General features: G+C 39.7%; 1 protein-coding gene across 1 annotated transcript in view; it reads right to left on the bottom strand.

The window, feature by feature from the left end:
• The window catches only part of LOC129779626 (TGF-beta receptor type-1), a 192,046-nt gene that overhangs the window by 105,954 nt on the left and 59,136 nt on the right, over positions 1-26,956 (bottom strand). The window contains exon 2 of the mRNA XM_055787214.1: positions 2,705-2,989. Coding sequence (XP_055643189.1) covers positions 2,705-2,989 — 285 coding nt within the window. The remainder of the gene's footprint in view (positions 1-2,704; positions 2,990-26,956) is intronic.

Genomic DNA, 26,956 nt, shown 5'->3' with positions numbered 1-26,956 from the left:
AATTATATCTTCCGCTTTCGGTTATAATCACATAAGAGTGTATAGATCACGTTGGCCATGCTTCACTGTCAATTTTTCGTAAATTTGTAAAAATGTCGTCGAATGAAAAAGAGCGTTGTGAATTAATCCTGTGCACTCATTTCGAGAATCCGGAGTTGTCACATCGGGACATCGGTAAGATGCTGGGAATCGTCCAATCCTCGGTCAGCAGAATACTAAAACGATACTTCGAGAACCTAACCATCGACCGGAAGGTGAAGAACGGCAAAAATGGATGCTTCGTCAGTGAAAAAGATCACAAGCGCGTAGTTAAGCAGTTTAAACGTGATCCGAGAAGTTCGGTCCGGGATGTCACCAATAAGCTGAATTTGTCAAGTTCATTCGTCCAGCGGACCAAGCAGCGGGAGGGCCTGCGTACATACAAGGTTCAGAAGGCTCCTAACCGCGACGAAAGGCAAAACATGGTGGGGAAGACGCGAGCCCGGAAGCTGTACACCGAAATGCTAACGAAGCCGCATTGCCTGGTAGTGGACGACGAAACCTACGTCAAAGCGGACTTTCGTCAGCTGCCGGGCCTGTTGTTCTTCTCCGCAGAGGACAAGTTCAGCGTTCCGGAGGAGATTCGTAAGCAGAAACTATCCAAGTTTGCCAAAAAGTACATGGTGTGGCAAGCGATCTGCTCTTGCGGAAAGCGGAGCGCCCCCTTCGTGATGACCGGCACGGTAAACGGGCAGGTTTACCATAAGGAGTGCCTACAGAAGCGCTTACTACCACTATTGAAGCAGCACGAGGACCCGACCATCTTCTGGCCGGATCTCGCTTCGTGCCACTATTCAAAGGACGTGTTGGAGTGGTACGAAGCCAACGGGGTCACCTTCGTGCCAAAGGAAATGAACCCGCCCAACGCGCCGGAGTTTCGCCCAATAGAGAAATATAGGGCGATTGTGAAGCAGGCCCTCCGAAAGAACCCAAAAGTTGTCAAATCGGAGGCGGACTTCAAGAGAATGGATTTCTGTTCAAAAAAAACTACAACCTGACGTTGTACAGAACCTTATGGACGGGGTAAAGAGGAAGGTGCGAGTATACGGGCTTGGGCTCGAAGTATGAATAAAAAGAAAATGCCAGCGTTTTTTCCGTGATGCAATTTGATGTGACACACCCTTTAAATGAAGTTCGAATGAGCTAATATTATGCATTCCAGAATACATTCGAGGTGTGTTATCCGGCATAGAAATCTCAACTAGGTACTACTAATGAATATGACGCATGTTAACCTATTTTAGGCCAAGCGTTCGAATAATCGAACAGCAACTTTGATAATTTTTCATGTTTTTGGACAGGATGTTTGGAAGGTGTTTTCAATTTCAATTAAAAACCCCAATAAAATACGAAAATATGTGAAGTTTTCTACAGTATTGCTTTGATAAAAGAACATACATTGTGATATAGAGCGAAAATCATTCGATTGAGCCACATACAGGAAAATAACAGCCGGGGAAATTGAGTGTTCGAAAAATCGAACGTTGGCCATAACCAACTTTTTTTTTCTGCTGAATCAACACCAACACATCTAACTTCCGCTGCGCATTTTGATTTGTTTACTTTAGAAGACGGAAGGTTTTTCATTCATTCTTGCATTTTCAGTTGTGAATGTTTGCAAATATCGATTAATTTAGCAAATATTATTGAAAATCTGTATGATTTTTTGCCCGTAACAACCTAAGGTGATGGCGGCCCGTAGAATTTCTTTTGTGGGGGATCTGAAGGAGATGATCAGTACGTGTAACGAGGATTCTAATGAGATTGTTGTGTGAATATTCTTCCCCTGGACCGAATAATAACCTCCCAACCCTCTATGCCATTGTTTTTAGCAGTACTCTGGTACTTTGCAGGTTTCGGAAAATGTTCGATTTTCTCGGGAAATGGATAATTGAAGAGACAAGTTTTTAAGCATTGACATTTCTCCACAGTTAACAATAAAAATAACAGCACAAGCTTTCGTTTGAAAGAAAAAGCCTGTCAGTAATAAGTTAAAATTACATGAAATAAGAAATGCCACATCTCACCTTAGGTGGATTAATTTGGATTTATACTTAGAGACCTCCATTCTCCTGTTCTTGTTCTTCCGGGAATCCAAAATTGATGCATTTATTTAATTTTTAAAAATAATTCTTGAACATTGGAGTTCCTTTAGCGTTAATAACCGAAAATACAACAAAGGCTTTCGTCAAAAAAATAATTTTTACAGCTTGGTTAATGGGTTAATACCCACATTGAGAAGGCAAATGTTCCACTGGAAAAGTTCCTAATCCTAAAAATCATTTTATAATTTAATCTGGACTCCCAGTTGTTTCATGTGAAATTAATTTGACGAACAAGTGGTGGAAACCTGCAAAATTTGAAGTTTACAATAAGAATTTCTACATAATTGGGAAATTAATCATCAGCCACGATTGATTGATGTCGCAATATTAAATTTTCCGGAACAACACGGATCAACAAATCAATTCCGTGTGAATCCGCGCTGCAACCGTTTGAAGAGAAGCACCAACTAAAATTCGAATGAGTGAAAACAAGAAACAGAAATATCGTTAACTCCATAAAAACCCCCGTAACGTCGCCACACTCGAGCGAGGAAAAATCGGAACCCATCCCAGAAAATAAACCAATAAACCGCCAAGAACCGAACCACCGAACAACTTACTTGTTTTATTTTTATCCGCCGTCAGCGTCAATGTTTGCGGCGAATTATGCGACAGCGATGACGGCGCTGATGAGATCGCTGCCGCCGCCGCCACTCCAGGTTCCACTCCGGGACCAATGCTGTCATCGCTTCCGGCTGACGGCACTCCACCATTCTCGTTCGAGTTTGAATACTTCCCATTAATCTGATGCTGCTGCTCTTTGAATAACGACGCCGTCGCCGAATCGTGATAGTCATTGGGACTACTGCTGCGCTTGCTATTGCTGTGCCGTAGAATCCTCGATGCTGGAATGAAAATCGAGAAATCAAATTGAGAGATTAGTGGTGTTTTCTTGTTGTCCTGAGTGTTGTTTTACAGCGCTTCGGTGACACACGAAGCTCTGTTCTAGAGATGGATATAAAACTTTATGATAAGTACTTCGGAATTCAGAGACTCGTCTCTAATTTAGAGACTCATTTCACGCGCCAGCTGTACCAAAGTGCTAATGTGAAATAAAAGCTAACGAGCCAAATAGAGAGGAATGTGCTCCACGGCGGTATGCGAAATTTCGAGTTTTTTTTTATTTCAGAAAGAAAAAAAGTGGGAACAGATTCATATGACGAACGCAATAGGAAATTCATGATATATATGAATATGTTTGATGGACCCCAACAAACCACCACTAGTCGTAAGAGATCGAATCTCCATAAATTCTAGAAACCATCGACCATAACAAGAATAAGAGACGAACCCGGCAAAGCGCACACCCCCACCTCTCCCATTCCCCGGTAGGAAACCAGCCATTGAAAGTTTCATCATTCATCACAGCAAATTCCTCACTTGCTATTAGCGTGAGAGTCTGAATAATACAAGAGAAAGGTTTCTACCATTGTCTTTCGAGCCACCCACAACTGCTACCGCCGCCTCCGGCACAAGTTTGCCACAATTAATCGAAACTTTACAACAATTGCAGACAGAAGAGTAAACCGTTCGCATAGAATCATCGCCCTCGCATACTTTGTTGTACCTTGTAGATGAACACATTATTGCTGGAGAGAGAAAAAAACCGAAGAATATGCAAATTAATTAATTACTGTTGGAAGAAATATTTCACCAATAGCCAGTGTTATGATGGGAATAGCAACACAGTAATCGGGTTGTCTTCTAAACTTCTAGAAACTTGGGCGGCGCTCGAAACTGGAGGACGATGCCATCGGTGACGACCACTAATCGTGGAAATAGCGCATAAATTCGCCATTAAATTAATTACAGACATTACGAGAAGAATGAAGCTAAATATCGGCAACACCCCTTAAGAAGGTCCCTCCTGCGCAGGTAGGTTATTAAAGAAGTTGTAAACCCGCTGGCGATGGCGATGACTTTGTTGCACCAAGCGCAACGGAGCTGCTGTTTCCGGTACGCTTTTTGCCTCTCCGGTGCTACCTCTGACGAAGCAAATCAATTAGCGTGTAAATTCATCCTATCAGCCAGTTGTGTTATTGTTGCAGAATTCAATCAATCGCTGAGATGATTGCACGAATTACTGTCGGCGCGGTAGCGAGACGAAGCGCAGCACCTGGCGATGGGATAATCTATGAGTGTTACCGGCAATAGCTGTCATCATACGAGCAAACGCTCAATTTATGCTATCAAAGATAGTGAACGATTAACCGACAATTTAGTTCAATCAAGTCTGCAGAAACCCCCCTTTTTTACCTCTGTTAGGGAATTTATAATTGTTATGCGCGAATGTCAATTTCTTTCTATATAGTTTTCATATCCGTTGAACCCGTTATGTCTGAGGAAAATGAATTGAACATTTCAAATAAGCTCTCGAACATTATAACTCAAATAGTGTAACTTAAACACGATGGTCGGTTCAAAAGTGATGGATTGGATTGATGACCCAATCTTCAAGCAAGTGGCCTAGAAGAGTTAGATGGCCAACGAGAACAAACATTATAGAAAATTTGAGAATGAACTCTTCAATACAAATATTTAGTAGTACTGACAAGGGCCAATGAATGAATGCTTGCTCTGACTGAGGAAGCGGGAAGATTCGCAAAGCAATTAAAATCTAATTTGAGCAGATTGTCAAATAAGCTGTCAGCTTTAACTGTAAAGGAGAGAACGGTACTGTTAATTGCTCACTATTGAGAGCAATACTGAAACACTGAACTTATTGAATATGTAAGTAGTTTATCAGTACCTCTTAGTAAAATCTCGAACGCTTCTAAAACACCATTTCCCAATAATAATAAAAAAATTATGTGATCCAGGTTCATCCGCAAAACGGCAACAGAAAATCATTATTCGGTTGTGTGGTCGTAGTGACGGAACAAGCTTTCACCTTAAGCCATTGATATTGATATTGATATTGATTGATATTGATAAATAATATTGAATATTTTGGTTTGTGCAATATAGTTGATCGTCTAGGGGCAATATTGACAAAATATTTCACCATAATATTGAACGTCTATGGGCCGCTTTAAGTTTTCTACCGAAAAACACAGTTTTCACCGCTGGAAAATATCTTCTTTATATCTGGCTTCAAATGCAAAACCGCTGGAAAATATCTTCTTTACATCTGGCTTCAAATGCGAGAAAGGAAAATCGTATGATCGATCAAAAAGCGATCCATCTTGCGGCCAGACGGCAGCGGCAGAGAGGCTTTCCGAATGACCTTCTAAGGATTGAGGGAGTTTAAAGTCTCTATAATTCAAAACATCTCAACATGTCTTGATCATCATCACCAATAAGTCCAAAAAGTCACAGGCTCTTCCTCTATAAAATCAATTTGCTTTTCTTAGAATTTTATTCTATAAATAATTATACAGCCATTCCCTGTCGAACCGATACATTGGTTTTCAGATTTTCGTCAAAAATGGTAATTTTGTTCTTTATCGCAAAACATTAGATCCGTTTTTTTATTTTTTTTTTATTAGAGTGCCCATTTTCATTTTAGGGCGGTCTGAAAAACCATTTTTTTCTACTTTTTCTCAAAAATGCCTTTTCAAAAATTCATAACTTTTGAACCACTGAATCGATTTAGATGATCGACATATAAAATTGAAGCCAATGAGCCTAAGAGTCTTTTATGAAAAAATTTCAAATGAAAGCAACATAATTGGCTTACGTAGCGTACTTTTTAGTGTACTTTAGCTTGAGGCAACAGAGTCCGAGACAAAAAAAAAGTTCTATAACCCTGTCATTGTTGAAATTCGAACATATGCGTAGAAGGATTTTTTCATCAAATATGATCATCGATACCCTTCTGAAAGATTCTGGAAAAAATATGTTTTTTCATGTGAGAAAGGTGTTTTCTGACTTTAAGGCGATGAATCAAAATTTAAATTCTTTTATGTTCAATAAACAAAAAATATATGTATAAAAAAATTAATTAAATAATTTTTTTTGACTCGATTATATACAGGATTCAATTATATACAGTGAAAAGAAATCGAAGACTGTATATAATCGAGTCCACGTTGTATATATTTCAGTTAACTTTACAAAAATATACAAAATCAACCGATTTTAATTTCCCTTCAATTTCTGATTCAATATGCTGCTGTTGCTTATACTCCGCTATCTTGAATCAATGACCAAATGTCTTTGGAAAGTAACTATATGTTACAGAGGCGTCTCGTTCGCCTGTTCATAGGACAGGTAGACAATCTCTGAATAAAATGTATATTATTTCACATTTGTGGATGGATGAGGAATTATCGAAGGTAATTTATTTTTGATTTCCATGTTATCCCGAATATCCTTATTTTATTTTCTATTTTGGTGGAACTCAAACCCACCGTGAAGAATACAATCTGATAGTTACATTTGACTTCATCCCAATCCGCGCGCAACACAGTCTTAACGCTATGAAATAAGCAGTAATGACTACTGGGTTCAAACCATTCATCTGAACCCGCCGCATCCAAACATAGGGCAAACACATCCAACTACGTAAGAAACGATCACTACTACTAATGCGCCGCCTTGCGTAAAAATGACGTTTTCGGTTCAATATTTCTGCTGAACAAAACCGATGCAAACGATAGAAAATACACACTACCACTTTTCAGTGTTTTTTTCGTGGTTGTCATCGTTTCTGACAAAATTGTGGCCCAGAGCTATTATGGCGCTACTGTAATGTCCGGAGATAAATCTGGTGTGCAAACATTGGTGAAACAACGGTTATTTATTGGATGTATTCACTGTCACTCACACGTATTGAAATTCTTGCTAAAACTTTTTGCGATTATATTTGCACATACGGGTGTTCTTTATCAAACTTAGTAAAAAACGGAATTAGACGTAGTAGAATTTGCGCGTAACGTGCCTTGCTTCTATAGAGCAGCTCAAAGCAGATCATCATTTCGATAGTACGCTCAAACATGCAACTGATGTATCTGGCGAAACTATGAATGACAGTAACGTCATCGTTTATATGAATCGATTATAGACAAGATTATTAACGAAATAATGAAGAAACGGTTTGAGGAACTAGATGAATACAATTTCGTCGCTATGTTGAATCACAAAAAATTGGACTTCCATGTCGCATTACCTACTGAGAATTTGGAAATGCTTATTTCATACCACTCGAAATTCGATTGAGCGAAACTTTGTAATAAGCTGACGGTTTTTTTTAAAATTATAGTCATTGTTTCGATTATCGTTGGACAAAACCTGCATCAACCCTTCTCCGAAACGGCTGGCCAGTATGATACTGACATTGCCTAATACAACGGTATCCGTTGAAAGAACTTTTTTTGTTTTTCGACGGATCAAGATTTTTTTGCAGTCGAGATCTGACCAGAAACGGTTATTCGGAATTATGCTGATGACTGTGGAAAAATATTTTCATTATGAGATAATGCAGATGCCTAATGAGGAAATCATTGATAAGTTTGCGCTCATAGTTGACCGTAGGATTTTTTTTTGGCAAACCTGTTTTTGTGCGGGTGATAGGGACCGCACAAAAAAAAATCATGTTCGCTAAACAATTTGAAAAAAACTTTTTGTTATGTGGTGGATAGGGACCGCATAAAAAAGCTTCCTCAAGAAAATAACCCAAATCCTAATGATTCCATTCGTGATCATTGAAAATGAAAAAAGGAACTTTTTTCATTTTAATCACTGATCAACATTCCATTTCCTTTTTTCATTTTCATAAACACTTGCGCAGATCATAAAATCAACACTTTGCTCCTGTCAATAAGCTCCTACTGACACCTTAAAACAAACAAAACAAAACATGAGAATGGGAATTAGCTGACACAGTCACTATGTAGAGCGATAAAATACATATCAAAGATAGAAAAAATTACCGGTGACTTCATGTTTTTCAAATACCGCACAAAAAAGTCGCACCACAAAAATCGCACAAAAAAAATTCGCATAAAAAACCGCACAAAAAACTGGTTTTACTGTATAGATAAATGTTGAGAAATGAAAATGTTAAAATCTGTCATCGTAATACTGTTGTTTTAGTGTTGTAAATGAAATTGAACAGGTTGCTCAGTTGGTCACGCGTCGCCTCTGATATGTTAATGTTTTTGCATCGAATGATAGCTTTATTCATTAGCTACCACTTACGGTCAATTTCGTTTAGTTTACCTATATTGGACAATAAATTTGGTTTAAAGCTAATATGTGCGAACGGTGTTTCAATTACATAACCCAAAAAACAAAACCTATATTTGTGGAGGCGAACTGACGTAGTGGTAACATCCATACCTCTCACGCTAAAGGTCACGAGTTCAATTCTCACTCCAAAATCCTTCCAAAATGCAAGGTAAAAGTGAAAAATCAGCCAAAAGGCATTGAAAGTCACTATAATACAGAAAAAAAAAAACTATATTAAAATACAAAAATATGTTAACTTTTCTACAGTAATACAGGGGAACTTTGATATAACATACCCTCGTTATAACGTACCCCCGATATAACGTACATTTTACTTCGATATAACGTACACATTTTCAATGTGTAAAAAATATTTTCGGAACACGTACTGAGAGTTTGGTGATCTGGGTATAGGTTCCCGAATTTTAATTAGAGCATTGGAAACTGATTATTGTCCCATGTCTGAAACCATAGACCATAATCAGAACTTCCATACAGGCAAACCTTTTTTGTGTGGGGGATAGGGTCGCACAAAAAAAATCGCACAAAAGAACCATACAAAAACAGGTTTTACTGTATTTGGATTCTGGCATTACATGCTCTGCAATATCGCACACAAGTGCTGAAGAATAACGGTGCAAGTGGTCATTTTATCTATTTACCCTTAAGGTTGATTTCTGTTAGAATCCGGAATCCCAGATCATTTAATACCAGCGGTCGTAGTAGGCGTATCTCAAAAATTTTGACAGCAAATTGTTTGGAAACCCTATAACTTTCGACGGTGAAAAAACAAGAAGTGGGTTATATCTGTGATATAACCGCAAGGTAGACGTAGGACTACCGTTGGCTCGGTAATCATTCATTTGAAATTGCATCTGAATCAATTCTTAATGCGTGAATGAATGAATACTTTGAAAGATTGCTGGAAGTTTTTCTTGTTAGTGTGTGAGTGGATGAGTATAAGTATGGAATTGTTATTAACATAAAATTCAACTCTTTCGAACTTCTTGGTGGTTCCGAAACGAACCGATGGCATTTGAGTGGCCTTGTAAAAGCAACTGAAGATGTTTGATACATGATTCATTTTTGGTTTTCGTAATCCATACTCCATACGCAGAATAGAAACTGAGGGCGCCATTTCACGGTGAAAACGAAATATAGTTGCCTTGCATAAAATTCATTTCTTTTTTATCGTGATGTGGCAATTTTTCATGACTGTTCCATGCGAAAGCAGAACAGAAACTGATGCTATTGGATTGCATCACGGGAACACCAATCCGAATACGTGAATGGGTACGAATATTCCTTCGCTTGGACGCACTCACACGCAAACTATGTTTTAGACTGTTCCATGCGAAAGCAGAACAGAAACTGATGCGAGTGAAAGTATTCACACCTTGCGTGTGCCCGCTATGGTTTCCCAAACACTAATACAAGCGAGGGAAATAAATCACAGCTTGCTTTGACGGTTTCTCCAGTTGCCTAGATTTTGCGTCCGTGTTCGGGAACACATTGCGATCACCAATCATCATCAATGAGCTTGGTTGAAACTTGCTTTCAAAGCAATTTTTAAGCTATTGAAAGGATTTTTTGGACCAATCAGGGGCAATAATATAATTCGTTGACATTTTATCTTTCGGATGGAAAGATTTTTATACCACTCCATTCAGCGGGTAAAGAGGTATTAACGTTCAGAACCTTGCAGTTCAGCGTCACTTTCTCGTTTTCGAAACTTTGAACTTACACCCCGGTACAGAAATGAAAGACGTAGTCCTACGCCAAAAGACGTTGGCTCGTATTGTCAGGTATTCAAATCACGAAAGCGCTGAAGGTGGCTAAATCGGCAGTAAATGATGAACTGGAACATTTTCGTAAATGCGCAAGTGTTGTTCTGATGGATCAGTAGACGGATCTTTAAAGCTGAGGTTTAAAGTAATGAGATAATTAACTCTCGGACTACGACATCGCCACAAACACAACTTTAACCAAAGTCAGTATCCGGAGAACCCATATGCGAAAAGGTTATCGAAATTTCTGTGCCTGCAAGCAAACAAACAGGACTCTGAAGCAAAATTTGGAAGCCAAAAGACCACTTGTACCTTGAAAGTTTTACGGCAAGGTTTTGGCGAAGTACGAAGGATGCTTGCTGATGGATGACGAAATGTACGTAAAGATGAATTTTGAACAGCTGCCAGGCCTAATATTATAGAAGGGCACTGCTAGACGAGACATTCCCAACAAACTTAAGTTCGTTTTCGCTGATAAATATGCCAGGAAGTGCATTATTTTGCAAGGGATTCGTAGCTGTGGATAGAAAACCAAGGATTTCATCACAAACAAGACAATGTACTAGTCCTTCACGAGCTATCGATTCCCTTCCTACTAACATTAGAATAAGTTAAATTGTAAATACATATTAGATGTAAGGATTGTTTTAAGAATTGAGTGTGAAGTGTCAGTGTGAATGAGAATGTGAATATGAATGTGAGCGTGAGTGTGAACACATCCGATCCTTTTAGTGTAGGCGATCTGGCGTAGTGGTAACATCCATGCCTCTCACGCTAAAGGTCACGAGTTCAATTCTCACTCCCGACATTCTTCCAAAAATGGAAGTGAAAGTGACGAACCAGCCAAATGAGTTGAAAGTCACTATAATACAGATATAAGAAAAAAAATTAAAAAACAAAAAAAAATCCCATCCTTTTCCTAATGAAAATGTGTCACCCTTCTAAACTCCTGTAAGCCTGTAAAAATAAACGGATGAATAAAAAAAAGACAATGGACTCGAAAATGTTGAGGGAAGAGTGCCTGCAGAAACGTCCTGTGAAGTTTTGGCCAGATTTGGAAAGGTGCCTCTATAGTCCAAGGGTGCTTCAGTGGTCTCCGTGACAATGGAATCGATTACATTGAAAAAGGCCCCAATCCTCAGATTTGCCGCCAATTGCGAACAACCGAAAAATATTGGGCGATTGTGAAGCGTAATTGCGGAATGTGTGCCAAAGTGACTCGGGATGCTGCAGACATGAAGAGATCGTGGAATAAAATGGCCGCTGAGGTTGACCAACAGAGAGTCCAAACTTTGATGAAGCGTATCTGAAGAAAAGTATGAAAATCATCAACACTGTAAAGGAATAATTTTTAAAATAAATTGTCTATATTCTGATATAGAAACATTTTTTGTACCTTTAACCAATCCCGAGATACAATAGGTTTTATGATTCCGGATTCTAAATGAATAAGGCTTTAATCAACAATATAATCATGAGAAAGATTAACTTCATCTTCTAGTTGAACTTTCCCATCATTATTTCTTTATCTTGCCCAAACAGCAACACAAAAAGTAATATAAACTATATTTCTTAGTTCTTTATTATGCTTCGATATAACGTACAATTTTGAAAGTAAAATGAACGTTATATCGAAGTTTCCCTGTACTTTGATAAAAGAACACACATTGTGATGTAGGACAAAAATCATTCGATTGAACCTCCTACAGGGAACAAAATGCGACCAATGTTTGATTTTCCGAACAGTCATTTCACGGGAAATGGAAAATTGGACAAAAATAATTCTCGAACATAGGGGTTTTCTTAATTGCAATAATCACAATTACACCAATGGCTTTTGTCAAAACAATATTTTTTACAGCTCGCTCGTTAATGGGTTAAGTATCGAAAGTTAGTTGAATTTTGCTGCAGAAAAAATGAATTGCTCTCGGTTCAGTTCCTGATCTGACTCCGAGACAATCGGTATGTTCTTTACATAAAGATAAATATGTTACTTCGACGAAACACCAATATTTGCCCAGGAACATTGTTCAGATCGGTAAAAAAAAATTTCGATGTTCAAGAATTATCACTTCTGTTTAATTATATAATCAGTAGTTTTAGGACAGATAGAATGATTAACTTTATTCAAAATACAAATATACATCAGTGTACCATACGATATATTAGGCTGTCAAAAAAGTCCTGCGGTATTTTTTTTTAATTTTCATTTGTTCATAAAATTAGTTACAATCATCTGTTTTAAGTCAAATATGCGCCGTTTTGTTCGATGACTTGTTCCCAACGAGATGCCAACTTCATAATACCCCTGTTATAGAAGCTCGCTTCCTTATTGGCAAAAAAAACTCGGATAGCCAATTTTCACAGGCCTTTTTTGTGGATAACTTCTGACTACCTAACTCGTTCGCCATGGACAAAAACAGGTGGTAGTCACTTGGTGCAAGGTCCGGACTATACGGCGGATGCAAAAGAACCTCCCATCCGAGCTCCCGGAGCTTCTGGCGCGTCACCAAAGAAGTGTGTGGCCTAGCGTTGTCCTGATGGGAGACAATGCGGCCTCCGTTTATCAAAGATGGCTTCTTCTTCATGAGTGCTACCTTCAAGCGGTCCAGTTGTTGGCAGTACAGGTCCGAATTGAGCGTTTGGCCATGGGGAAGCAGCTCATAATAAATTATTCCTTGACAATCCCACCAAACACACAGCAGAACCTTCCTGACCGTTAATGAGGGCTTGGCCACCATCTGAACCGCTTCAGCGGGCTTCGACCACGACCGTTTGCGCATCACGTTGTCGTAAGTGACCCACTTTTCATCGCCAGTCACCATCCGCTTCAGTCGAATCGGGTCGATTTTGTTGCGATTCAGCAGCGATTCACATGCGTCGATACGTTCAAAGATGTTTTTTTGCGTCAACGTGTGTGGCACCCATACATCGAGCTTCTTTGTGAATCCAAGCTTCTTCAAATGGTTAATAACGGTTTGATGACTTATCCCCAGCTCTTGGCCGATGCTACGGCTGCTACTATGCTGGTCTTTCTCGGCTAATTCAGCGATTTTGTCGCAATTTTCGACGACAGGCCTTCCGGAGCGTGGCGCATCTTCGACGACCTCTACACCAGAACGAAAACGTTGAAACCATCGTTGTGCGGTGGAAATGGAAACTGTATCGGGTCTATAAATTTTATTGGCAGCTTGAGATGCATTTTTGCCTTTGTCATAGTAGTACTGTAAAATATGTCGGATTTTCTCTTTATTTTGCTCCATATTTGCGACACTATAACTCACGAACGACTTAACCAAACAAAACACTGTCAAGGACTATATTATATTATATAAATACCTTTCCAACAAGCTATAGTATGACTCGATACAATGAATACAACTAGAACTACGCGCTTACAACGACACCTCGCGGAAATACCGCAGGACTTTTTTGACAGCCTAATACTTTTCTGAGTTACAAAGAATTGGTTTGAAAATAACAGTTAATTTGCTTAGGATAGCAAGAAAGATATCTTTCCTTCAGTAAATGTGTAAATGTATTCCGTGCATATGCAGAACAAATTTAACTTCTCAATTCTCTAATCCTCTCTCTGAAATTGTTGGAATTGAAAATGTCACAGTCAGTCACAGTGTTGCACCACTAACATCCTAAAACGTGCAACTGATCGCTGACGGGCCGTAGTACGAGATGAAAATTCACCTGTATAACCTTGGTCCACAATTGATCAATTTCGGGGAAAAGTTGCATGAAGTTTGGAACAGAAAGTCAATCACACATGCTCTCAAGAAAGATCGCCACTAGAAGAGTTTTTTGGCGGAAATTACAATTTAATTTGTAGATTCGTTATGCTCAGAAATGTGAATTTTCGCAATGCATCCAATTTTTTAACGCCCAATGTCCCAATGTAGACTATAAAACATATGTCGTAGAAATCTTAAGCATTGCCAATGAATATATTATTAAATATTATGATTCTTTCTTAATTGACTCATGGCTTATAGCTTTATAATTTCTGGCATGATACTGAATCATTGAACTGAAAAGCATATGCGCTATACACTGTACGAATGAATCCCATCACACCAACAAGCTTATGCCGCGATCGCGAAAGACAATACAGCAAAGAAATAAAAATCCGTCTGCGCCGCAGAAACAATCTAATAACCTCAATCAACCTAACGACTAAATCACCGCATAAACAAGCTAATACCAGAAACAAGAAATGCTGGCCGGCTGCTGGACCAATACTCGGCGGCGCAGTCTCGGTCAGAATGACAACGGCAAAATGCAAAACTGACCCAGGCGGCGACGCTGACGACTACGAAGGAGAAAGTTGAGACGTTCTCTGCGTGTGCGTAGGCCGAGACCAGTGGAGGGGGAGTCATAGTGGCCGAAGAAACTTCCAGCCGGGACCCCCTAGTAACACACTGTCATATTCCTGTCGCACATATTGGCTGAAATCGCACCGCCGCCGTGCGAATCGTAAGCGTGGAATGCGTAATTCCATCAAATGAATATTCATTCATTCATGTGTCCCATCGCGTCGCAGTATTCTTGAGCGCTGACTGACAGATTGACCCTCTCAAAGTCCGCGATTTTGGCGCGGAAGAAACCGCCGCGGGGAAACATATTGTTGATCACTTCAAGTCGGAGCCGGTTGTTGAGATTCAGGAGCGGAACGGAGGAGTCTCGGAGGGAGCGGGCAGGAGGCTGAATCGCTTTACTCCGCTACGACCTAACAAGCGCGACGACGAAATGAACGGAAAGGGTTTGCGCGCTGTTCGTGCGTTGTATAATGCTGTTGTGACGATGTTGTTATCACCATCGGCGCTGCGAGTGGTTGTCTGCAGACAGGAAAGTCGATTGGGACCATTTTTCATCCTAATGAATGTATTTCGGCACACTGTTCGGTGGCTGCTATTTGCGGTTTGTGAATGTAGCCGAGAATGGAGTACCCAATTTGCGTGTCATTATGTTTTGGATGTATATTTGATGATTTGTCGTTAGATGATACGGACTACGCGAGGCAAATGACTCATATTCTGTTGCCATAAATGGATCCGACTGTAGTGTGTTAGCGAGTGTTACCTAGGTGAACGAACAGCAAGAAAGAAAAGAGAGGAAGGGTAGTCAGATTACATTTTTATTTTCAATGTTGTTATCGTTTCAGGCCCTGGGGACGATCTAGTGTGGTAAACATCCGTTTGGAAACAATTTTTTTCCCAATAGAGCTATACAAAATCAAATAAAGTTGATGATAAGCGGTAGCTAGTAAATTAGGCTATCATTAGGTGCAAAACATTACCCAGGTTTTAACACGGATTTCTTTACTAGGTTTTTTACCCGGATTTTACAATTAACGCGTTGTTAACGGGTTAATAAAATAACAAATTTCACAAGACACATCTGCCGTTTTGCGCATAGTTGTCCCATGTTCCAAAATCAGCAACTGAGAAAAACGCAATCAAAGTTTTCTCGCATATTTGGCTACCAAAAGCTATAAGCATTTCAATTAAGCAATACACCGGGTTTTTTATTAGCACTATACTATTGTTTAATGAAATGTGATGAAATCCCCTCTGTCTAAAAGTCTCCTCGTGCGAAGGTTCGAGTTAGCGAGACTTTCTTAACCGACGAAACTAAAAATACCGACGCGGACCAACTGTTCTTTGGCGGACTATTTTTGCGCTTAGAATAAGCTATTACTCGGCCTTTCCCGCTTCCTCCTAGTTGCCTTGCTATTCAGCAGGCCTATGACACTGGAAGGGAGAAAAGAGTTTTCGCTTGAGCTAAGTGCGCTAGTGAATCCAATAGAGACTCTTGGCCTGGTTCGTTTTCTAGCTAGTTTCCTCACTATGTTGAAGGACTATGCACCTTGAAATGGTACCAAAAGATTCTCTACTGGATTACCAGAAGGATTTCGGACCTCACGAACAGAGGTTAATAGAACAGTCCCGGTTGAACTGTAGAATAGAACTAACTTTATTTTACAAATTTTGAGGTTTATATACATAGGTTCTTAATCTAAGTTAAAACTAAGAAAGGGAGAGAAAGATCTCTCTATCATATTCAAATTACCGAAAATGCATCGGTTTCCCGCTTGACATGCGGGGGACTTTTCCATCTACATATATTTCTATCCTTCGCTTGTAGTGCTAGGCTATGTAGCGCGGGTCTCAATATAAACAAGTGCATTATGCTTATACTTTAAATGCCCTGGATAAGTGATATAGCTTGCTTGCGCCTTCCGTCAAGGTCATAAAATTCTATTCTCATAAAAAAGCGAAGGAGAGAAAAAACACATGGTTTTTTTTTTCTTCAGATAATTTATGTTTACATCTGTTTATGTTTTCATTTTTCGGTCCCGCTATGTGGGGTGATTTGAACTAATTTTATCACGGCGGTAACATCCCGGCCCCCGTAACTTGCAAAGTTACGTAAACTAATCACTCGCCGTGATAATATTTTATATCATCATAAATTTTAGCATGAACTTTCGTCTATGGATTGTTTAACAGTTGGTTTTGGTAAAGGTCCTCTTCTTGGTTGAGGTTGTGGATTTTCTGACATAGCAATTTCTTGTGGTTCATTTGTTTTTCTTTGATTCATGTAGTATAAGACCGTAATAATTACACCTAATATTAATGTGAACAATATGCCAATGGTCAAAGATAATGCTAGCCAATTATGATGACTCACTGTTTTGCTATCATCGGAAGATGTAGTTGCAAGTCTATCTTCTGTTAAGTTGCCGAATTCAATTGTTGTTTTTAAGTCTATTTGATGTGGAATTTCTTCCTTGCCCTTGAAGAAAATCTTTGTACTCTTTATTTCACCTGTACTACTTGCGTATGTTACACTACTTATCGAACGTATTTCACATCCTGGATCCATGTAAACTATAGCAGCATAGTGAGGCGGTGTTACAGTTGTCTGGTCACAATGTATCAACATTGTACGAGGGTTTTGCGTATAATATAATATAACATTAGGATGAGATAAAGTTACAAGTTTAAAATAATCGTTCCTAAGTGTTTTAATTTTACAAATTTCTTGTGGCATCTTATGTAATATGGCAGATGAAATACAATCTGGTTCTGTATAGAATGTTTTTTGCTGAGTTAAAAAATAGCTATCATTCAATTTGATTAATTCATCTGATATATAGAAATACTGTTCATGATGATTGATTGCTATTAATGAATTATTTATGTCAATAATAGATCTATTTTGCTCTCTAGGGATTGCTATCACTTTAAATAATTCAAAGTATTCCCTGTTCACAATTATGGTTGTTAATCTTACTTGAATTGAATTGTTTTTCATGACGATTTCATAATGACTTGCAAATTCTTCTTTTGGCAATATACAATCATGAGGTAGTTGTTCTTCCATCTTTTCGAGTACTTGTAATCTTTCTGTCTCTGTGATTGGATTGAACCGTATCAATTTATATCTATTTAAAATGCTTTCAACTATCTGACGAGTGAGCACAATTGTTTCTAATAGTCTTTTCGTTGCAATTTCAGCACGTTTTGAATCATATTGTTTTGTTAATCTATTTAGACCTTCGTGTATATCATATATCTTTTTGTTCAATTGAGTTTTTAATGTGATTGTTGTTTCTTCTATATTGTTAATTGAATTTGACAACTGATGTAACTTAAGATTTTCTTCGTGCCGTATCATTTGTAACTGATCTTCTAAGTCATTACCACCGAACAGTAAATCTTTCATGAGCCTGAAAATTCCTCTACTTCGTTTTATTCTTATTCTTGGTTGACTGACTGTTTGTATTTCATTAATGGCAACTTTACATTGTTGCTCAACTGCAATTGTCAATTCAGTAATAGTATCATCTTTGATAATTCCTGTTATTTTACTCAATGTGTCAGTCAGACGTTTTTGAATCGTATTGATATGTCTAATATCCTCTGTTGGACTAATATTAGTTTCTATATTCGTTGTCCATAGAACTCTTTGTACTAAGCACGTTCCTTCATGATGGAATATAAGTCCATCTTTGTTTATCGGTTGAATCCTCAATGGTGCCGATGGTGATATGATAGACAATAAGGTGGTGCTGAGTAGAAATGCCTTGGTCCAGCTGCATGGTTTGATTCGTTTACCTCTTTTGACTGTTGGCTTTGGCGGGTGTTCTTTTTGATGTTTGTCCCGCAATCTTTTGATTTCGTCGATGTCCAATTTATTCCGCTTTCCCCAATTAGAGAAGTTTTCATCTGAGTTTTTACGTTTTATATTACCAACGTTGTTACTATCGATGTTGTTACTGATGACCTCGTTACATTGAATGACCGTAACATGATTGGTTGTTGTACCCTTCGTTGTGGAAGGTTGAATATTTTCGAGTTTTTGCAATGGTTGTCTTTTTCCGGTAACGTCGATGACAGCGATTTTAGTAGCTGGCCTGTTCAGAACTCCTCTTTCAGTTTGAATGTCTGCTTTTCGAACTTGCCCGTCCTTGCCAGGATAGACTTTGATTATACGACCTTTCAGCCATCTTCCAGCAGGAACTTTGTCATCTGTTATGATAACTACGTCATTTTCCATTATTGGAATAACCTCTTCCGTCCATTTATTTCTTTTGATGAGAGTTGGAAGATATTCCTTCTTCCAACGATTCCAGAATAACTGTCCGTAGTGCTGTGCTAATTTCCAGTGTTCTTTTTCAAAGCCGTCTACAATTGGCGCAAGTGGAGATGTATGTTCTCCAGCCCTACCGATCAATATGTGGAATGGTGTTAGGACTTCGTCGTCAAATGTTTCGATTGGTATATGAGTAAGGGGCCTGGAGTTTAATATGAATTCAGCTTGAATAAAACCTGCTCTCAATAATTCTGGTGTAGGTTTCTTGCAGTTCTCGAACATATGTTTAAGTGATGTTTTTATAATTCTTATTAATCGCTCCCATGCACCGCCGAAGTGCGGCGCTGTTGGTGGGTTAAAGTTCCATTTTATTTCGAGCGCTGCTGCTTGTCCCTTGTCCATTGTGTTGTTGATTCGATTTACCCATGCTTGAAGTTCACGTATTTCGTTTCTAGCTCCTATGAAGTTGGTACCATTGTCACTGTAGAGATGTGATACCTTTCCTCGTCGATGTTGAAAATTCTTAAAGCATACTAAAAAGCTATCAGTGTCTAGTCTTTCGGCCATCTCGATATGGGCTGCTCGACTTGATAGGCATGTAAATATCACTCCCCACCTTTTTTCAGTAGACCTTCGAACACTCACTTCGAAAGGACCAAAGTAATCCACTCCCGTATGTGTGAATGGATGCAAGTAAGGTTTCACTCTGAAGTCAGGTAGTGCTGCCATCATTGGCGGATTTGGCTTTGCTCTCCAGATAATACATTTTTGACAATATTTTTTTACATTTTTCAATACAGCGCGTGCTGTAATAATCCAATATTTGGTTTGGAGGGCACCAATTACTGTTTCATCACCATGATGAAGATATCTTTCGTGATACGATTTCGTGATGAGATGTGTAATATGATGCTTCTGTGGCAAAATGATCAATCGACGAGATGAATCTTTTAAAGCGGATAAGTTTTCTAGTCTACCTTTGCTTCGCATAACACCGAATTCATCTAGGAATGGACTAAGTCCCGATAAATGTCCCTTTTCCGTTAAGAGTCCGTTACGGGTTAAATCCCTCATTTCATTAGGGAACATTTCCCACTGAGCTTTTTTATATAGTGCTCTTTCTACGACTTCCCGATCATTCTGTGTTATCGCCTTTGATATTTTCTTGTTTTTCAGCCAGTCGACAAATTTCTTCAGGATGCATAGGTGCAAAAGAAGTTTCCACCAACTGGAATAACGATTTTCTTGAATGAAGTTGAATTGTTGTATCTCTGTGTGCATTCCTATTATCTCCGTTGACGTCTCTATGTTTTCCGGGATAGTACATTGCGTAGGCCATTTATGTTCATGTAGATGTAAGAATCCGGGCCCGTTTATCCATATAGAGTTCTTCTTTGTCTCTTTTGTGGCTTCATCTGCCGGATTTTGAAGTGATGGAACCCATCGCCATTGTTTGATTGTTGTGGAGTCTAAAATCTCTCCTATACGATGAGCCACGAATGGTTTATATTTTCGATGATCAGATCTTATCCATGCTAGGACTGTTTGTGAGTCTGACCAATAAACTCTTCTAGATATCGTTGGACGCATTTCATTCATAACCGTGTCAGCTAGACGAGTACCCAATACAGCTGCTTGTAATTCTAAACGAGGTATTGAGAGTGCTTTGATAGGCGCCACTCTTGCTTTCGCTGCCACTAGGCTTACGTTAGATCCGCACTTTAGGTAAACCACTGCGGCAAATGCATTTTCACTTGCATCTACAAATGTATGTAGTTCTAATGGGACTCCGATCTTTATTCGAAGACTTCTTGGTATCTTTAGATTTCCCATGACTTTTAAAGTTTTAATCCAATTTTGCCATTTCAACAGAATATGTTGTGGGGCCGCATCATCCCATTCAATTGATTCCTTATGCAGTTCTTGAAGTATGATTTTCCCTTCAATAGTCTTGTGGGAAATTAGTCCTAATGGGTCGTAGATACTCATTACGAATGTGAGTATTTCTCTTTTAGTGGGTGTATGCAATGTTTTCGCGGCTTCTGCGCTCAATTTATCTAACCTTAGTTGGTAGCTAAAATAGTCGTGTTGAGTGTTCCAGTGCAACCCTAGAACCTTTTCTACTTGCGACTCTTTGTCGTCTATATCTTTTTTGTTTGAATCCAGCACCCTGTCTCGAGGGAGCGTGTTGAGAAGGTCTCGATTGTTTGATATGAAATTCCTGATGAAGAAACCTCCTTTGTCATGAATATTCATTACGTCGTTGACTACTTTAACTGCTTCTGCTTGGTTGTGAAAACTGTCCAGATAATCATCAACGTAATGTTGTTTTATTATTGCGTTCGAAGCTACTGCGTGAGTTTGTTCGAATTTTTTTGCATTGAAATTTTTCACTGCCTGTGCGCAAGCGGGCGAACAAGTAGCTCCAAATATCATAACCATCATGATGTATTCTTCGGGGGGTTTACTCGTATCACAGTCTCTCCAAAGGAAACGTAGGACATGTTGATCCTCTGATCTAATTCTCACCTGGTGAAACATTCCCATGATGTTACCACATACTGCTATGTATCCTTCTCTAAAACGTAATAATATTCCGAATATGGATGTTGTCGCGTCCGGCCCCGATAACAGAGCAGAATTTAGTGAAACGCCTTTCACTTCTGCCTTTGCATCAAACACCAGGCGGGGCTTTTTCTTATTCGGATTTATAACGATGAAATGGGGCAGGTAATACACTTTAGGTGTCGGTGTTAATAATTCTGTTGAAGTCAATTTCCTGGCATATCCTTTTGCAACGTATTCCTTGAAGTTATTGATTGCCCATTTTTGGAGATCCTGATTTTTGTTCAACATCCTTTCGGTCACAAGTAGCCGTCTCAAGGCGTTTTGGTAACTGTCGGGAAATTGGAAGTTATCCTCCTTGAAGAGCATGCCGATTTCGTATTTATTCCCAACGTATTTTAAAGTGCTGTTGATGATTTCTTCTGCTCTTTTTTCATCTTTAGATTTCGGGAGATTTTCGATTGGTTTTACTCCGAAATCTTCAGTGCTGAAGTATTGTCTCATCATGTTCCGCATTTCATCTTCCTCTTGTATGGCCATAACATAATCTTGTGCTACACTTTCTTTTAGCGTGCCGAAGATAATCCATCCAAGTTTGGTTCTCATTGCCATTGGTGCGTTTTCGTCTCCCATTCTTTTTTCCATTGGCATCAATAAGTGCGAATTGTCCAAGCCTATCAAAATCGTTGGACGAACCGATGAATAGCTTTCAATAGGTAAATCATTCAAATGTTTGAATTGATTCTTCATCTTTTCCATGTCCAAAGATTGTATTGGTAGTTGGAGGTTGTTTATAGTACGAACTCCTCTAAGAGTGAAGTTTTTCTGTGACGGTCCTGATATAGAGACTTGAACTTGTCTGCTTTCAGATTCCGCTGTCACATTTTGTGTCCAAGTTAATTTCAACGAGTTTGTGCGTCCCTCAAGGTGGAGTTCATTTGCAATCTTTTCCTCAATAAGTGTTAAAGATGATCCGGCATCCAAGAATGCATATGTATTGATTTCATGTCCTTTTCCTCTGAGTGTTACCGGAACAATTTGATAAAATATGTTTTTTCTAAATACTTGATGATAGTTATTGGTTGCATAGCCGGAAGTTTGTTGCTCGTTTTCTGGTGTTTTCTCACCTTCGTTGGTTATTGGATTATCCTTTTGATTTGCACCAGTATTATTTTTTGTTCTGGTCGTGTCTGTTCTGTTCCGAGGATGTAACCATCGGCTGTGCTTTTCTCGGCACTGGTTAATACCGCACATTTTAACTCGTTCACAATCTTTTATTTGATGGTTCATTCCTAAACACCCAAAGCATAATCGCTTTTGAGTGACGAGTTTTCTTCTGGCTTCCGTATTCATTTTCTTGAAAGCATCACATTCGTAGAATTTGTGATTGTCTTGGCAAGCCACGCATTTAATTTTCCTCTCGTCATGATGTACATTCACTCGTATTTTCTTTTCGCTGAATTGTGTCGAAGGATTAAGCAGTCTTTGCATTCTGGCCAATGGTTTTAACCACTCGTTTAACGTGGCCAAATCTCTAAAATTGTCATTTTCCTTGCACAATTCTTCGGCCCATTTGAACTGGACATTATATGGCAATTTTCTCATAATAGAATCGACCAGACGATGATCGTTCAGATAATTATTCCGATCGATTATTTTGATCGTACTCACTAAATTGTCTAGAGCATCTGAGGTTTCCACTAATATATTCCTATTCTCCTTCCGGATTTTCATTAGCTCAGCTAATAATTCATTATATATCAAGTCTGGGCGACCGTATGTCTCCTCCAGACGTTCCATTATCTTCGTAGTATTTTCGGGATCAATCAGAAGTTGGCTGACTGATTTCTCCGCATTCCCACGTAAAGCTTTCTGAAGTCGATTCAAATTCTCCAAGTTCGTGAATGCTCCGGCTTTCGTCGTTTCGTGGAAAGTTTTTCTGAACTTCGGCCAATCTTTTGGCGATCCATCAAATCTAGGCAATTCGGCTAGAGCTTGCCTCTTTAAGTAAATTGTCCAATCTTCGGCTTTGTTGGACATTAATTCACGACTTGTTCCTGGAGTCGGTTCCGATTTCGCTCCCTGGAGCTGGTGAATGAGAGCCTCCACTGGCTCTCGTTGGTTACTTTCTTCTGTTGCCGCCTTTTCTTCGGGCGGCGTTGTTTTGCTCTTCACTAGAGCTTCTAGTTTTCTCATTTTCTCCTCCATCATATGGCATTTTGGAAGCCGCCGGACGCATATATTTCGTGATCGTGTATCGTTGAAGTGATACCGTTATTCTCGTGACTGGTCAAGTGATTGTGCGCAATAACGGGATTCCCTAGATTGTAGCTGGATTGCATTGAAGCGGACACAACAAGCAGGAGGAAGAAGGCCTGCAGCGCGGGCGCTGTGTGCTGTGTGCTGGTGAATTTATCGCCTCTCGTCATCGACACCATTATCGTGCTGTGGTGCGATACACCGGTTCAGCTGCACCGAAGGATTGATACGCGTTGGAGATTATCCGCATTGGTGTGGTGTGCATTATAAGTATCAATAATTTTATTAGGTTAAGTTTATTAGCTTTAGAAAGAAAAAACAAACAAAAAATTGAAAAATTAACTAAAAAGTGTACATCTGCCACTTTAAATGGCAGATGAAGAAGGAACCGTTGACATGGAGATTGAATCCACTGTCTACCCCTCCATATCTACGGGAGCTGGAAAGTCGCTTAAACGCGTTCCCCCCTCGGATGTCTCTTTAGAGGGAGAGTTAAGTCACCTAAACAAGCCCCCCTCAAGAAAATTTGCAAACCTTTCCTCTTCACCCCCTCAATCTCCTGCTCCCGCTTCCGATCAACTCCCGAACTTGCCTCCCAGCCCTACTGTTCCTGATCCCGCTCAACAATCGACCTCGTCCCCCTCAGTTGTTTCCTCTCCTCGTGTCAAGGTCTATCCAGAAGATTCACCTGGATCTGGCCCATGGGTTGTTTTCTTCCGGCCCAAACCAAAAGGAAAATCTCTAAATGTCATTCAAATTTCTAAAGATCTGGCAAGATATTATTCCTCCGTGGTCGAAATTAGAAAGGCTAGACCGAACAAACTGCGTGTTGTCGTGGCTAATCGGAAGCACGCTAACGATATTGTTGTCGACAATCGTTTTGTAATAGAATATCGCGTATATGTGCCCTGCCATAACGTAGAAATTGCGGGGGTGATTACAGAAACGGGTCTGACGAGCGAAATAATAAAAGAGGGAGATGGCAGATTTAAACAGCTCCCTTTGAAGCAAATTAAAATATTGGACTGCCAGCAACTAGGAAAAGTTTCCCAGAATGGGGAAGAAAAAAAAAATTCACGCCGTCCAACTCGTTTCGAGTAACTTTTGCTGGTTCCGCCCTCCCTGACTACGTTATGGTGGATAAATTAAGGCTTCCAGTGCGACTCTTCGTGCCAAAGCCCATGACTTGCAACAAATGCAAGTCAGTTGGTCATACAGCAGATTATTGCGCCAACAAGGAGCGCTGTGCCACTTGCGGAGAGCAACATGAGGGGAAATCCTGCAGTGCGACTGAGCATAAATGTCCATATTGCGGGGGATCCCCACATGAGCTCTCAGCTTGTGAAACTTACAAGAGTCGCTGGGATAAACAGAAGCGCTCTTTGAAGGAACGCTCGAAGCGCACTTTTGCGGAAATTTTGAAGGGCGCTTCTCCACTGGCTCAAGAGCAACAACCAATCAACACACATAATGTTTTCGCTACGTTGCCAGTTGACGAAATAGAAGCGGACACAGCTAGCGGGGGCACAACGGTTATTTCCAAAGGGAATCCCCGGCGCAAAAATGTGACCACTCCCAAAGTTCAAGGACAAGTCCCTCCGGTGATACCCCCTGTTAGCTTGCCTAAAAAATCGAGTGCAGCGGACAAACAAAATCAGGTTCCCCCTGGTTTCCGTGGGAATAGTTCATCTTCGAACGACCCAGCACTCGAGGGGACATCAAAAACCCCAACTGTCCCTATTTTTCCGTCCAGCTCAACTTCCCAATCGGGATTTATAAAGTTGTCTGACCTTTTGGATCAAATCTTCAAGTGTTTTAATGTTTCCGACTCCATCAGAACCATTGTCATCTCAATGCTTCCAGTATTAAAGACAATTTTGCAACAATTGATGCAAACATGGCCCCTCCTTGCAATGATTATCTCTCTTGATGTCTAATTTAAATAGAGAGGTCGGAGATATCACTGTTTTACAGTGGAATTGTCGTAGTCTTACCCCTAAATTGGATACATTCAAATTTCTAATTCATAAAGTCAATTGTGATGTTTTTGCACTGTCCGAAACCTGGCTCTCTTCTCAAAATGATCTCTCTTTCCACGATTTTAATATAATACGCTTGGACCGCGATGACAGATACGGAGGGGTACTATTGGGGATCAATAAGTGTCACTCTTTTTTTAGAATTGACCTTCCACCTATTGGAGGGATCGAAGCTGTTGCCTGTCATGCAAACATCAGAGGCAAAGACCTTTGTATAGTCAGCTTGTATTGGCCTCCGAGATCTGCGGTTAGCCGCAAGCAACTTGTTGACATGTGCTCACTCCTTCCTGAGCCACGATTGATCTTGGGAGACTTCAACTCTCACGGAACTGCCTGGGGGGAACAGTACGACGACAATCGTTCATCGTTGATATATGACCTTTGTAACAGCTTCAATATGACCGTTTTGAACACTGGGGAAACAACACGTGTACCTAAACCTCCTGCTAACCCAAGTGCTCTTGACCTCTCGCTTTGCTCGAATTCACTATCGTTAGATTGCAAGTGGAATGTAATCCAGGATCCCAACGGTAGTGATCACTTGCCAATCGAAATTTCCATCACCATTGGGTCGAATTCTTCTGAATCTATAAACATGGCATATGACCTCACAAGACACATTGACTGGAAAAAATATGCGGACGCGATTGCTCTAGCCATCAATTCCAAAGATGGTTTACCTCCATTGGAGGAGTATAACTTCCTTTCTCGTTTGATCTATGACAGCGCGGTTCGCGCTCAAACGAAACCCATCCCAGGTTCCACTATTCGTCGAAGGCCTCCCAATCCATGGTGGGATAGCCAATGTTCCAAGCTTTATCAGGATAAATCGAATGCATTTAAAGCTTTTCGGAAAAGTGGAACCATTGAGAATTTTCAAACGTATTTATCCCTTGAAAATCAATTTAAAAACTTGATCAAAGGGAAAAAACGTGCTTATTGGCGAAATTTCGTGGGAGGTCTGTCACGAGAAACGTCAATGAAAAAATTATGGAAAGTGGCTCGAAACATGAGAAATCGCTCTTCAACGAATGAAAGCGAGGAATATTCACATCGATGGATTTTAAATTTTGCACGGAAGGTTTGTCCCGATTCCGTTCCTGTACAAAAAATTGTTCGAGATATTTCACAAGATAGGTGCGATCTTGATTCCGAGTTTTCGATGGTAGAATTCTCTCTTGCTCTCCTTTCATGTAACAATTCTGCGCCGGGATCGGATAGAATTAAGTTCAACTTGCTGAAAAACCTCCCTGATGTGGCGAAACATCGCTTGTTGAATTTATTCAATCGGTTTATGGAGCATAATATTGTTCCAGATGATTGGAGACAAGTACGAGTTATAGCTATTAAAAAACCCGGAAAGCCCGCGTCCGACTTCAAT

The sequence above is a fragment of the Toxorhynchites rutilus genome, chromosome 3 (assembly GCF_029784135.1).
Source record: "Toxorhynchites rutilus septentrionalis strain SRP chromosome 3, ASM2978413v1, whole genome shotgun sequence".
NCBI lineage: Eukaryota > Metazoa > Arthropoda > Insecta > Diptera > Culicidae > Toxorhynchites > Toxorhynchites rutilus.
The sequence above is the reverse complement of the archived record's forward strand: the minus strand, read 5'-3'. Positions and strand labels throughout refer to the sequence as shown.